Source organism: Anarrhichthys ocellatus, unplaced genomic scaffold, assembly GCF_004355925.1.
Source record: "Anarrhichthys ocellatus isolate YVR2014 unplaced genomic scaffold, GSC_Weel_1.0 scaffold22, whole genome shotgun sequence".
Taxonomy (NCBI): Eukaryota; Metazoa; Chordata; class Actinopteri; order Perciformes; family Anarhichadidae; genus Anarrhichthys; species Anarrhichthys ocellatus.
In genome coordinates this window covers 3,304,518-3,318,766 of record NW_022280052.1, presented here as the reverse complement: position 1 = coordinate 3,318,766, position 14,249 = coordinate 3,304,518, and the positions used below count along the sequence as shown (strand labels likewise).

The following is a 14,249-nucleotide window of genomic DNA, read 5'->3' as shown; positions in this document are numbered from 1 at the left end:
CTTCAATTGCAACCAGTCGTCCTGTCCCTGCAGCTGAAAAACACCCCCATAGCATGATGCTGCCACCACCATGTTTCACTGTTGGGATTGTATTGGGCAGGTGATGAGCAGTGCCTGGTTTTCTCCACACATACCGCTTAGAATTAACGCCAAAAAGTTCAATCTTGGTCTCATCAGACCAGAGAATCTTATTTCTCATAGTCTGGGAGTCCTTCATGTGTTTTTTGGCAAACTCTATGCGGGCTTTCATATGTCTTGCACTGAGGAGAGGCTTCCGTCGGGCCACTCTGCCATAAAGCCCCGACTGGTGGAGGGCTGCAGTGATAGTTGACTTTGTGGAACTTTCTCCCATCTCCCTACTGCATCTCTGGAGCTCAGCCACAGTGATCTTTGGGTTCTTCTTTACCTCTCTCACCAAGGCTCTTCTTCCACGATTGCTCAGTTTGGCTGGACGGCCAGGTCTAGGAAGAGTTCTGGTCGTCCCAAACTTCTTCCATTTAAGGATTATGGAGGCCACTGTGCTCTTAGGAACCTTGAGTGCTGCAGAAATTCTTTTGTAACCTTGGCCAGATCTGTGCTTTGCCACAATTCTGTCTCTGAGCTCCTTGGGCAGTTCCTTCAACCTCATGATTCTCTTTTGCTCTGACATGCACTGTGAGCTGTAAGGTCTTATATAGACAGGTGTGTGCCTTTCCTAATCAAGTCCAATCAGTTTAATTAAACACAGCTGGACTCCAATGAAGGAGTAGAACCATCTCAAGGAGGATCAGAAGAAATGGACAGCATGTGAGTTAAATATGAGTGTCACAGCAAAGGGTCTGAATACTTATGACCATGTGATATTTCAGTTTTTCATAAATTTGCAAAAATTTCTACATTTCTGTTTTTTTCTGTCAAGATGGGGTGCTGAGTGTACATTAATGAGAAATAAAATGAACTTTTTTGATTTTAGCAAATGGCTGCAATGAAACAAAGAGTGAAAAATTTAAAGGGGTCTGAATACTTTCCGTACCCACTGTACATACAAAATGAGCAGTTAAATGGTTGTTATCACAGTGTTGGTTGCCAAAAACATGTACGGGAAAAAAGCTCTAAATTGTCTCCAACAATTGATCTCTGACTTAAACAGAAAAAAGTCTTCATGAGTGAACTTTAAACAGAGCCAGGCGAGCTGTTTGATCTTTTCATCGAACACTTGGCAAGAAAAAGAATGAGCACATTTCTCAAAATGTCTTTAAAGTTAAGCAGGATGTTTTTGTTCCTGATATTGACCCGTGAAGCTCTTTTGGAGTATTCTGCGGGTTAAGAGTGACACAAAAATGTTACCGTGACAATACAAACAGTGTATCAACAAGACCAATCCTTGCACATGTAGTGCTGATTAAAGTGCTGTTTACAGTTAGAAGGAAAAGGAAAATTGTTACTGTAACTAAGCGTGACATACAAATCCAATGTGTTGAGAGGAAAGGCTTTGTTAGGGGTGCTGGTTCTACTGGTGTGTGTGTCAGAACTAGAGGCCTGAGGGATTAGCAGGAGAATCGTCTTCACATTAATACAGCAGATAAGAATTTTAACACAGGGATAAAAATAAAGGCGCCTCTTTTCTAGAAATTATCTCTCAGTGGATGAGTGTGACTTCGTACACCCTCATTTCCACACGCACACTCACACATAAACCTCCTCAAACACTACACACCCCATCAGAAGGCACACGTGGACACACACACGCACTAACATCACAGAATCACACAAAATAATGTCTACTGGCCATCTGAGATATGACATTTCTGTCCTTTGTTTTCCTCAACTGACACTGATTTTCCAAAAGACAAAACCAGCAATGAAGTGAGCTCCAATCAGGACTTTTGGGGCCAATCACCTGAAAGTGGAAGCAGTATCGCCTGCTACTTGTCACCGATCACAGGGTCTGGTTCAAGGACTCGTGCAGCATTATTTATTAATTTAACATTGTATATAGAGTATTAAAATTGAGAGATGAGAAAGTATCGTGTGTGTCAATTATCAACGTGTGCAAAATATTCCACTCTCTCACAGAGACAACTACGGTTTAAGCCATTTTAGCTGCACGTAGAGAAATGATCTGTTTTGCGTCATTTGATCGGCCTTTATAGAGACCACCGATCAAACTATTTAGAATATATGTATCAGCCGATAACGATCTGCTGCCGATCGATCAGAGTATCCTTAACAATATCCTTTGAGACCTTTTAAGATCAATGTCAAAAAATATACATTATCTTCAGATGTTTTGTATATTTTTCTAATGGGTGTGGGAAAGAAACAACTCTGAGAGAAAAGACACCAACAGCATAAGTGTTCTACTAACAACTACACTTTTGATTCTAAACACATTTCCATAAAGACAGGGCCAACAAAAAATACCAATACCACAATGTTACAATACCATGTAAAAGCATTATCAGCAAAAAGAAGGGTATCAAGGAAAGTATCAAAAGTAAAAGTACTTTTAAGTAGTTCTGCAGACAAATGGCCCTTGACTGATGAGTAATAACCTTTTATGTCAAAGTTACATGTTACTGTTCTGGTTGAAGTGGAGCTATTGTTAACCACGGGACTAAACTGCCTAACTTCATACATTTAGCTGGTTTCGCCCTGTGTTTCCCAATATAAAGGTCGGGTCCCTTCAACGAGTTGCAAGTTCTGTGCTGTGAGATTCTGGGTTTCTTTCCAGATGAATAAATATTCATTGGTACAAATAATTATACATGTGGTGCATGTGTAAATGTTCCAGGTATTGAGCTACTGATTCCCAGTTAGCTGTGCACTACATTGGTCCCTTCCAACAACTGCTCTCTACCCGCTAACACACTGAAGGCTACTTTCAACAAAGCTGCTCTGTCATCAACCAAATGCCTAACTTATGGATGTAAATGTAAAACAGGGGAGACAAAATATCCAGATGATTAATAGTACCCGTCATACTCAGCGATTCAGCAAACCAAAACCCCGTGAAACAAAAGCAGTCTTCCTCTGACGGTCTGGTTCAGGGTCTCGACTGTAAATCAAAGCCATCAGATCTTCATGCTTCATTTAGCACACTGATGCTCTGCTGCTGTTGGCTGCTAATTCAGCAGCAACTACATTACTCTCATCCTTAATAAGGTTTACGTGCGCATCTGCCTTACCAACCCGCACCCTCCCTCCACACACACACACACACACACATATACATACACTCTAATGGAGCTCCTATCATGCACTGCCTCGCTATGTGCATTTGTAAGCTTTGTTGTTTACTGGGGTTACTGTTGCATGTGTGATTGTGTGGCTGCTGCCGTTGTATGTCTGCTTAAAAATCAGGATAAGTTGAGAATGTATGATTGACTTACAATACATTGTTACTCTGTGTGTGTGTGTGCAAATTAGAGATAGTTTGTATTACAAAACAAAGACAGGTGTGTATGTATAATTTCTGTATGTAAATGTATGTTTTACAGTGTCACTGTACAGGAAGTGTGTGTACAGTGTATAGGCTAATGCTCTTCACTGGTTTGCTGTGAGAGTGAGAGGAGGAGCTACTCTCTTTAGGAGCCTTTTAAAAAAGCTGAATGGCTGAGCAAGTAAAGATCAGGGAGCCCAGCTGGATGCAGGACGCCACATTCTGCCTCCTCCTTTAGAAGTCAGAGCACATTTTGGTAAGCAAGCACCAGCCTCTCCATAGGTTTCAGAAGAAAAAAAAATAACTCATTTTGTCAAATGAAATGAAGAAGGTAGGCTTTGAAACTGTGAAGGGGCTTTAAATCTATATTAGGTGCCGTGGGCTCTGCTCAATAACACAAACGCATTTTAGCTCCATAACGGTCAGCTCTGCTCAGTAAAGCAACTCGTATAACGGCACTGAGCGTCACCGAGTTTAGAGATTGTCTCCTCGTTTTATTCATCGTTCCCGTGCACTGATCGCACTTCTCTCATATTCCCTCCGAGACACGTTTTTAAGTGTTGCTGTTCGCATGCTGCCTCGTTGGGAAAGCAGAGTCACGCAAGTCAGATGCAGGAAAACAAGGGAAGTTAGAGTGACTGAGCAGGACGAGGCAAAGTAAGGAATAATTGCCTGTCTGAAGGCGCTCACATTGACAGGTAAGTAGAACCAGGGATGAGGAAAGGCACTACAGGTGCAGTAATACTGGACCACGAATGCTGACATCACAATACTGTCTGGAGCATTTTCTAAATTCACTTTTTTAAATTTATTTTATGAAAAGGGTCAAAGATTGAAAGGTTTGTCACAAACTTACAATTTGTTCTGACACAAGTAAAACTATAACTAAAATATTCTATCAAATAAGGTTCATTTTCCAAAATAGATTGACATTCATCATGACTTTGTAATGTTCATTTCAACAGTATTTTCAAATGTTTGAACCCTGTCCACAACAGCTATATTAGTATTTATAAGGAAATTAAACCATTTAACACACCGATGGCTTCTGAGAAAGAAATTAAACTCTTCACCCAAATAAAACCTGTTTTTTTTTTTTTTTTTTAAAAAAAAAAGAATTAAAAATTTATTTAAATTTAAAAAAAAAAAAAAAAAAAAAAAAAAGAACAGCCATCACTTTCCTGTATTTCAAGACAAAACTGTTAGGAAAGGGCTACAATTACTCTGATACCAAACTATACCAAACTAATAAACAGAGCTTAACATACAATAAACTTATCTAGAATAGATTAAAACAAACTTCTTATAAAAATGCTTTTTTCACTTTTTACAAGTCAGTAAATAACTTAAGTGCTCGCTGACCAAATTATTCCAGAACTGTGACAATATTTTGTGAGCAGTTGTAGTTATTAAGGAATGAATGCTCCTTCCTTTGCGGTTGGATGTCGGAGGCTCCACCTACCTGGCACCAAACAGAGGACACAGGATGCCAGAGTTTCGCAGGTGAAACGGAGAAACTGGTACACCTGCACAACAGAACAAAACACAAAATGAATACCAATAAACTATTACCAAAAGAGTTGTTCAGTACTTGTACTGTACAAACACATCTTCAAATAATTTCAAACTCGGTATACTGAATCATCGTAGGTGAAAGAGAGCACAGTTGTGTTTTTGTTCCATTGTAACTGATTTGTTAAGTGTACAGAGACACGCAGTGGTGTGCACTTTAAATAAACTGAAGTTTAAGTTGTCAACTCAGCTGTGATTCACTTTGAATGATATTGAAAGACCGCAACAGCCACAATCATAATCTGGCAAGTCAGTAGTAAATAAGTGGCTAATGAGCTATTAATGTGCAGACTGAGCGTACTACTGGACTGAAGCAGCACTCAAACACTGATGCGTTCACCTACTGTTGTACAAATGACTCAGAGTGGTGATGCGAGGGCTTAGCTCATGTTAACAAACTACATAATTAGTGACCAAGTGATTTGAACCAGCAAAATAATGTGTGATTTACACCACAACACATTCACCATAAAGAGTTCAATAACTAAATACTTGATATTGTAAGTGATAAATCAGCTGCGTATATAACTCAGTATTTTATTCTTGTGTCACAGCTATTGTGCTACTAACAACTGTTGTCCTTGTAGCAGCTCACCTCAGCTGCTTCATTAAGCTTCCAAGATGCTTCCATAATTAAAATAAATTAAGAAATAAAAAGTTCTCTTCTTTGGTTTTCTCTGAGGAGCAGCTCAACAAGCCAAGTACTGGCCCTTTAACGCGTAACAAATATGCCGAGCAGACAAAACTCAGCTGTAGGTGCATCAAGAGATGCAAGAGAACCAAGACAAGGGACAAGTGCAGACTGCATTTGCGAGTGGTTGTCTCAATTTTTTTTTTTTGTTAAGTCTCAGGTCATGCTGGGAAACAAAATACAGAGAAGTACGAACGAAGGGCAAGAATTTCTACCAAGTACGATACCGTCAGCAGATTGTGCCGTCTGTATGTAGTCACACACACGTTACAGGAACACGCACTCAAACACCATATCGTCTCATCTGTCATGTACTAATTCCTGTTTCCATCTTGTGTTTTTATCTGTACGTGTGCAGCTTTGTGAAGTATTTCTAATGCTACAGTGCAGAAAAGCAATTTGCAGATTAATCTGCCTTGACCCACTTTGTTTTGTATTTTTTCATTAACACTGCGAGCAGAGGCATGGTGGAGCAGCAGTGTATCGATATCAGGACCAATGCAATGGAAGCAGCTTGTTGGGTCAAATAGATCTGGTAACAGGTCTAATTGAATCAGTGTCAGGTTCTCAGTGCAGGTACATCCTCCACCGCAAGCAGCAGGATGGAAATCAATACGTCCTCTCTGGAACCGTGGACACAGTCTAATTTCATTGAAGGCTTCTCTCTCTCTCCCTCTTTGTGTGTACATGTGCAGGTTAATAAAGGTCATTTTTTAAATCCTATTGAAACATGAGTGTGGGTGCAATAGAAAGGACAAGCCTTTGTGTGTACATTTGCCTTTTGTTCCACAATGTTATCTACTACTCTTACAAATGATTAAAACGTTATGGGACGACTTGTTAGGATAAAATATTTGTGTGTTTTACGATGTAAAGCATTTTGCTTAACTTAGCGCTTCAGAAGTTCCTTCTCTGATCTATGACCACTCTACTGGCTAGAACACTGACACTAAGATGTAGTGCCAGACAAGAAGTGGGGCATCTTTTCATTGAAGAACTAATTCACATGGGACAATGATATTTGCTGAAATAGCTTCACGCTTAATCAGACACTTTAGCAGCCTGGATTCTTTAGGTCATGTGGGCACTTTGTGCATATTGTACTTTTCTCTAAAAGTAAAGATGGATGTATATGTACCCTGAGTGTAGTAAGGGATTTGGGCCAGGTCAGGGGTGTGGAGGCTCAGGGTTCTCAGAATCTGAGGTGGCCTGACCAACAGGGGGGCAGCGACTTTGTGCTGGTGTTGCTCCTCTTTTGGTGTTGGACAGCAGGGGCTGGAAGTGACGCTGGATGGAGTTAGTGGAGGAGTCCGGATCAGGGTCTGAGAAGAGAATTAAGTTTATTTATTCTGTTTTTAAAGTGCTTTACAAAAAAGCATAAATCCAGTGATTTTGCATCCATAAAACCAACTTATGTCTTCTCACTTTAAGATCGGCTTTACAATGAGCTGGTGTCGTCTGGATCAAATCTGGAGGGGCGAGAGGGCTCGGGGTCGGACAGGAAGAGTTGGTGGGAGGCGATGTGTTGGTCGAGGCCCAATCCATTTCACTGTAGCTGAAGGTTTGATCATTCCGTAGAGCATTGAAGGGGTTGGTGTCCATTGCCTGAACAACGCACAGCAATAAACAACAATTTAGTACCGTTAGTTCAGGCTATTGTCTTTTCATCAACATGCAGACAAACAACACCATCTGTCTTCATCTCTTTCATCCTTAGTTGACTTTGGGTGATTGCAGTGGAAAAAAGCAATTCAAAATACAATAACTTGAGTTGTATTATACAAGTAAGTTAAGAATCAATGCATCTCAGTGAAACTGAAAGCATCTCAGTTTCATAAAGACATAATGAAGGCAGTGGTGGTGTGGATGTGGACACGGTCAGTGTCAGGTGGTCATAACTGGACATGGGGGCTGACCTCTTTGTCCTCAAGAAACTCCAGGTCGGGCAGCTCTTCGTCGTCAACCTGAGACATAAAGACAGTTCCTGTTTCCTTCAAATTCACAAACCAACATACACTATATCCTGTAATTGTGGGTTATATTGCACACTAGGCAATATGATTGAAAGTCATTTCAGCTGGTGGCATTGCATATGTGAACATAAAAAGGCCCCTTACTGTTACTTTAGCTTGCATAGAAGCCGTTCATTTATTGCTATAGATTTATGACAATATTAACTCAGATATTGTGCAAACAACTGCAAGGTTTCCTGAAATGGCCGCCTCCATTCCCATCAGAGGAAAACAATATTATTCAAATGAATTAAATGAAATCATAACCTTTTGGGATAAGAGGCACATTGTGGCATATTGTACACTATAGAGGAGATACTGGGATGGTCTGTCAGACTTAGCAGGTGCAGGTGATTAATGGCTCACAAAGTAGTTATTCAGGGCAGTGGGCACCATGTTGCAATGTCGGTTACACAAAAGATTGGACTGCAGAAGATTTGTGAGGAATAATGATGAGCGCAAGCAGCACAGGCTGATAAAACTGCGTTAAAATTTGCTGAAATGTTTGAAAAATCATCTGCTGCACGCACATTTTATATACAGCATGGCTAAAGTTAGCTTTATGCATCCAACTTCAATATTAGCTCCATGTTGATGGGATCAATTCCTCTCAGAGGGTTATTTTAGAGAAGCGCAGAGGAACACACTCCACCTGATCTGTGTAACCTTTCTATTATCTAATTTCGGAAGTAGTGGGAAATGAATAACTTCACTATCTAAGAAGAGTATCACTAAAACAATAGGAAACTATGTGAAACTAAATCCTCCCAAACACCACAGCAAACGAGCATCATTCAAAAGCGGTTTGAGTATTGTTGCAACTGGTCAACAGGGGGTTTCTGTTGCCTCGTTCAGTTTGTTTCCTTTATCATGTCTTTGTTCTGTCGCTATTTATCAGTCTGGTTGAATCATTTCATCACCAACTTTGAATTAATATGCAAATAAATTCAACAATAACCAGAATAACTGGTGTTTTGCAGTCATCGACGATGACACTGTAAAATGTCCTTTGCTATATGTTCAGTTCACAACGATCCACTCATTAACATCAGATGGACGCAATCTTGTAATCCAATATCCAACAGCCCACTGAATGGCTGTCATCTGATTTATTGTCCGACAACAAGCTGTGACCTTCTCAACAGTGTGACTGTACATTAAGGGGCATTCAGCAAGAGGATGTGAGTGTGTACACTGACTGTGTGTGTGGTGCTGCAGTGTGCCTGCGGGAGTGACAGTATGGCTGGTAGGATAAGAGCTATGGACGGCGGAGAATAAAAGCTTTACAGCAACATTAAAAGATTGGGTGAGAAAAGGGAAGTGAGAGGGGGAGGAAGTGAAGAGACAAAGAGAGTGCACTCATAGATAAGAAACAATTGAGACATAAAGCTGCAAATCCACCACAAATAATCCAAATAACTCAGTAAACTATTGTTTAGTTCGGCTGTACTGCAACCTCAAAGATTTTTACAAACAGCTAAAGCTAGATGTGTTTGTGTGTGGCCGTGTTTTACTGGTCTTGTGGGAATATAAATCTGAATTCACAGTCACACTATGGGGACTTGCCTTCCTTATGCAATTCCCCATTACATAAATCCTTACACTTTATGGTGAAGTCTTGGTTTAAGTAAGGGCACGATTTCGGTTTAGGGTTAGTATTAGGCTGGGTATGGTTCACCAGGAAATTAATGTAAGACAATGTAATGTCCCAAAAGTCATGAAAACACAACTACTCATGGGTGTGGGGGTGTGTGTGTGTGTGATTGTGTGTGTGTGTCTGGGCGTATTGTACCCATCTTGTGGGGACATAAATCTGATTTCACACTCGCACTGTAGGGACTTGCCTTCATTGTGGCGACAAAATGCAAGTCCCCATGACATATCTCATTGCATTTTATGGTGAAGTCTTGGTCTAAGGTAAGGGTAAGATTAGGTTTAGGTTGTGGTAAGGGTTAGGATTAGGCTGGGTATGGTAAGTTGCCAGGAAATGAATGTAAGACAATGTAATGTCTCCAAAAGTCATTAAAACAACGTGTGTGTGTATGTGGGGCATACCTTCGGTGAAGCTGACATGGACTGTTCAAGCATGTTTGCTTGCTTTGGTGAAAAAGTGACTACCTCTTCTACTTCTGGCAGGTCAACCATTCCCTTCCCCAGGTAGAGACTCACTGGGCAGGCATGGACACACAGCTAAAGAAACAAGAAGGAAATACAAAGCACAACATCTTTACAAGTGGGTGTATGGACCGGGTTTGAATATACATCGACATAAATAAACAGTATTTTAGTACTCATATCATGGTCACATAAACCATGTTGTGTAGTCAGACAGCACGATAGCGAGGAATGAACTTATAACTAAGCTGCATCAATAGTATTGATGATGCCATTCATTATTACCAGGTACATATGCAAGTATATTTAGTACAGTGGATTAACTATATACTGTACATAGACATGTGAGGTGTACATGTATGCATCTAATATATATGTAGACTGATATTTATGTTTACCGCTGCATTGGCTGTAAGGCTACAGGCTGTCCCGTGGCCCTGGCTCTGCAGGACAGTGTGGATGTAGATGTCCTTATCAGTGTGTGTGTCACACAAGTAGAGCTGAAGCACATCTCCAGTGTAACAATCCAAAGCGCCCACCAGGGTGCGATCGGAGCACAGCTTCTGGAAAGAAGCCACGGCCTCAGCAGTCCAGCTGCCCTGCAAGAGGCAAACCACAACACTCTTACTCATTGAAACTCCATGCAACAGAACATTGTGTCTGCAGCTTGACAGTTTCAATTTGAATAGATGAAAGTATGAGACTGAGCATATGATTAAACATGCTGTCAGACTTACAGTGCTGGGTTTAATTCCAGAGAGTGAAGACGGAACTGCGCGTGCCGGAAGAATTGAATAACAAGACCTGAGGAAACGGAGATGAACAGCAGAGAGCACAGCAAAGCACCGACATGCATTAGCAGAGTAGCAGTAGTACTAGTTGGATTGTTTAAGTGCTTAAATGTTTAGATGTCCCTACTTGAGGAACATTAGGTTGGCGCTCTGTGCTGTGATGATGTCACCATAGTCAACGTAGTACAGCTCGACCTCAGTGGGGCTGATGACCTGATGGATCACCACCCGGTAGAACCACATTCCTTTGGGTGACACACAGCAGACTTGACCTGGTCGGACAAATCGCTCAGGGAGGCGGTAACGCTCCGACACCTCGGGACAGGTGTAACATCGTCTAGAGGAGACAGAAGAAGAGGGGAAAAAAAGACACAGGGTGTCATTGTTCATATAGAGGCATCAGGCAGCTTGAAATGTAAAAAGTTTATGTTGAGCAGTGTTGCTTAAATTTTGTGATGTTTCACAGCGAAATTTTGTGATTTAAAAAAAAAAAAAAAAACAGTCCTAGCTTCAACCGTACAGCTGCTCTCAGTGTTTGGTTTCATGCCATCTTCTTCTGACAATTCAGAAAATTGTTGGACCTAGTCTACCAGTTTTCCTCTTATTTGCTGTGTTCGGGTCTCTTCTGGGCATCAGCAAAGAGCATTTGGACCTCATGTAGGGCTGTAAGCCCCAGCCAATAAGCAGGTTGCTCGGCACGTTCTAATTCCCGGGTCAAACCCCACCGAATACTTCCTGCCATGCCCCAAGAGGAACTCAATTTGGGGGGCTACATTTCAAACTTGTACACATATATATTTATTATTCCTTGGTCAAGCTAAATGACTATTTTGTTTCATGTTATGATGAACCCCGCTCAGAAAATAGATATTTGAACTGCCCATCAGATAGAGTGATATCGTTGGACATAGAGAGTGCCAGGCATGATGAAATGGTAAACATATTATGTATTATATCAATGACTATATTGCAATTCCAAAGAGGACCCCTATGTTGCAATAAGCACAGGAATGTGTGAGTACATTATCATTCGAGTAAGCTGCCACTAGCGTGTCCACCACCTCATCTCCATCATCATGTCCTCCAAAACGCGGGCCTCATCACTCTCGCTGAAGCTGATGTAGAAATATGCAGGCGACTTCACATGTTCCACCAGGACTTCTACCAGCTCTCGAGCACCACGGCGTGTCGGTGGTTTGAGACGTTGACTCTGCAGGGCATCCGGGGGCACCGCAGTGCTGCAATGCACCTGAATGGCAGGGTACATCTGAGACATCTACAGGAGGAAAGATCAAATGTAAAGTGAGAGTGGTGACCGGTACACAGCAGTGTTAAGGTGCGTTCACACCAATTTGCGCCGCATTATTCACGGGGGACCATTTGTGGTCATTCGCACCATTCGCGCCGGAGAGGGGGCGTGGCTTATCGCCCTGGAAGCCGTTATTAACTTAAGCCATTTCTTTCCGCCATCATCCATGGAAAAAATAACCTCTATTTCTGCTTAGTACTTGTTGTGGAAGTCCCAGATATCCCAGGAAACTAAGGAGGAACACCATCGAGTTGTATTCACTGTGTTTAGCAAGCCACACATCGGCTGGTTTACTACGGCTGTATGAACACAAGATAAACATATTTTGCTGTGATTTAACTGCTATAAACGGACAAAAAGGGATGCCAGAATTAACTAGGTAATGATGCCGATTTGTAAAAAGCTTGAATTCATGTTTTGTTAGTTCTCTCTGCAAGATGACAAGCAAATAACTTTTAAAATACTTGTTTTCTCAATAGAGCTCGGATCGATCGGTGCTAGGCTATGCTAACATTGTAGCAGCTCCATCAACACTCAGACTAACGTCATCTAGACGTAAATACGGCAGCGTCTATTCATTGTTTGTACCATATGGTTCACACACACACACACACACACACACACACACACACACACACACACACTTTTGTCCGGTCTCTACTAATATGAGGTATCGTAGAGCTCTGGGTGCCCGCCTACGGCTACATTATTTGTTTCCTCAACGACAGGATGTCAGTGATGACAGGAGGAGCATCTCAACGGCGATAGGCTATCGCGCCGCAACCCAAGTTGAAAAATGTCAACGTCAATCGCGCCATCGCAAAGTCGCGTCACTCCAGTCTCATCGCGTCTGTGCAGAGACTTTGTAATCTACTCGCGCGTTACTCTGTTCAGTATTATTCTACAGCACTTTTAAAAAGTAATAACAGGATTCAGAGTTGTCTAACCTGCATGTATGGACACAATCAACATTTTACACAGGGTACACAAAAAATGGGGCATTAACATCTGCTTGTTAAGTGCAGTGAAAGTTCATGATTTGCACTGGTATCACACAAGTGATGCTCTGATTACTTGATAAAATCTGTATTTAGGTCTCTGTTTTTTAATGATTGTTCTTTGAGCCTTGTAATGTAAAACAACACGATCAATTAGATATTGCCAAACCATTTCATGGGTCTTGGAATTGTTTCTGGTCTCCAGCTCCTCGTTCTCATCATCTGCTGTGATGCCATCATCGTCTCCTTCCAGTTTGCCTTCCCAAAAAGACTCAGTCACCTTTGAGTCTAAAAATGAAAGAAAATACATTTCCTGCTTAGTTGAAAGCCATTGTTCACTAGTAAGCTTTGTCACATGATATCCCAGACACGACCATTGATTACAACATGTCATTGATTAGACAAGTATTGATTACAGACATGTCCTAGTGAGACACTGGTTGCTTCCAATCATAATATCTATATTTACAACAATATTAACCAATAACACCAAGAGTAAACACCAATTTAATTGTCTATGTCACACACCTGGTTGTGTATTGCCACTGTCCTGTATGTCCATGACTATCCAGTGTTGCCCAATTTGACTCCCGACAGATTTCGGGTGGAAGGTGTCACTCATGGCACCGACCAGTTCGATGACACTGACAAAGCCGCTCGGTTGCAGCGGGAGTTCCTCACCGAAAAGCCTCTGAGGAGCAAAAAAACATCTTTCATTATCATCTGAACCGAAGAACAGCTTTGTGACTTGCTCGCTTCCTGATCACTATTGGGAGCAGGCGGGCTAAATGTCAGAGAAGTACTTCCTAGATCAGTACGGTGCTTCAAAAAAGCAAGAAAGAAAACCAAAACAGTGAACCCAATCAGGAAAGACTTAAGCCAGGTCCTCGCATGAATGAGTTCTGAAGCTCCCAACCCCACGACCTCATGTGACACTATGAAGGAGAACTGCATGGCTATCTTTTTGTATTTTTTACCTTGTACTCAGCAGGCAGAGCGTGCACTGATAATCCACCACTGGTCTGACCTACAACCTGCAGAGAGTCATGAACAAACAAAGTACAAGAATTGTAAGCATGGTCCTGGTAACATTTGAAGCAAAGCATATTAGAAGCTTGTAGTCACTAGTGGCACTAAGACATCTGCTTTGAAACTAGCAGTAATTCTGACCTCTCGTAGCTTGTCCTTCAGCTCCGGACTAATGGTGCCAGCGACTCCGTTCTTCAGGATTCGCTGGCGAAGCTCCTCCTCCAGCTGACATAGAATTCAAGTAGAAAGACCAAAGATAATGCACTTATGTATATTTATCCAGGAATACTGTCCATGTATGGTCTACTTCC

The 14,249-nt window shown here is 41.5% G+C and overlaps 1 protein-coding gene across 3 annotated transcripts in view; it reads right to left on the bottom strand.

Moving 5' to 3' along the window:
- Positions 1–4,583: 4,583 nt before the first annotated feature.
- Positions 4,584–14,249, bottom strand: part of tdrd5 (tudor domain containing 5) — a 12,350-nt gene continuing 2,684 nt past the window's right edge. For all 3 annotated transcript variants that reach the window (XM_031859684.1, XM_031859682.1, XM_031859683.1), the window contains 13 exons: positions 14,080–14,163; positions 13,887–13,943; positions 13,438–13,600; positions 13,079–13,197; positions 11,664–11,878; positions 10,730–10,939; positions 10,549–10,615; positions 10,210–10,410; positions 9,752–9,886; positions 7,601–7,648; positions 7,110–7,289; positions 6,823–7,006; positions 4,584–4,947 (listed from right to left, as the gene is read on the bottom strand). In XM_031859684.1, the coding sequence (XP_031715544.1) occupies positions 4,880–4,947; positions 6,823–7,006; positions 7,110–7,289; positions 7,601–7,648; positions 9,752–9,886; positions 10,210–10,410; positions 10,549–10,615; positions 10,730–10,939; positions 11,664–11,878; positions 13,079–13,197; positions 13,438–13,600; positions 13,887–13,943; positions 14,080–14,163 (1,731 nt within the window). In that variant the 3' untranslated portion in view covers positions 4,584–4,879. The remainder of the gene's footprint in view (positions 4,948–6,822; positions 7,007–7,109; positions 7,290–7,600; positions 7,649–9,751; positions 9,887–10,209; positions 10,411–10,548; positions 10,616–10,729; positions 10,940–11,663; positions 11,879–13,078; positions 13,198–13,437; positions 13,601–13,886; positions 13,944–14,079; positions 14,164–14,249) is intronic.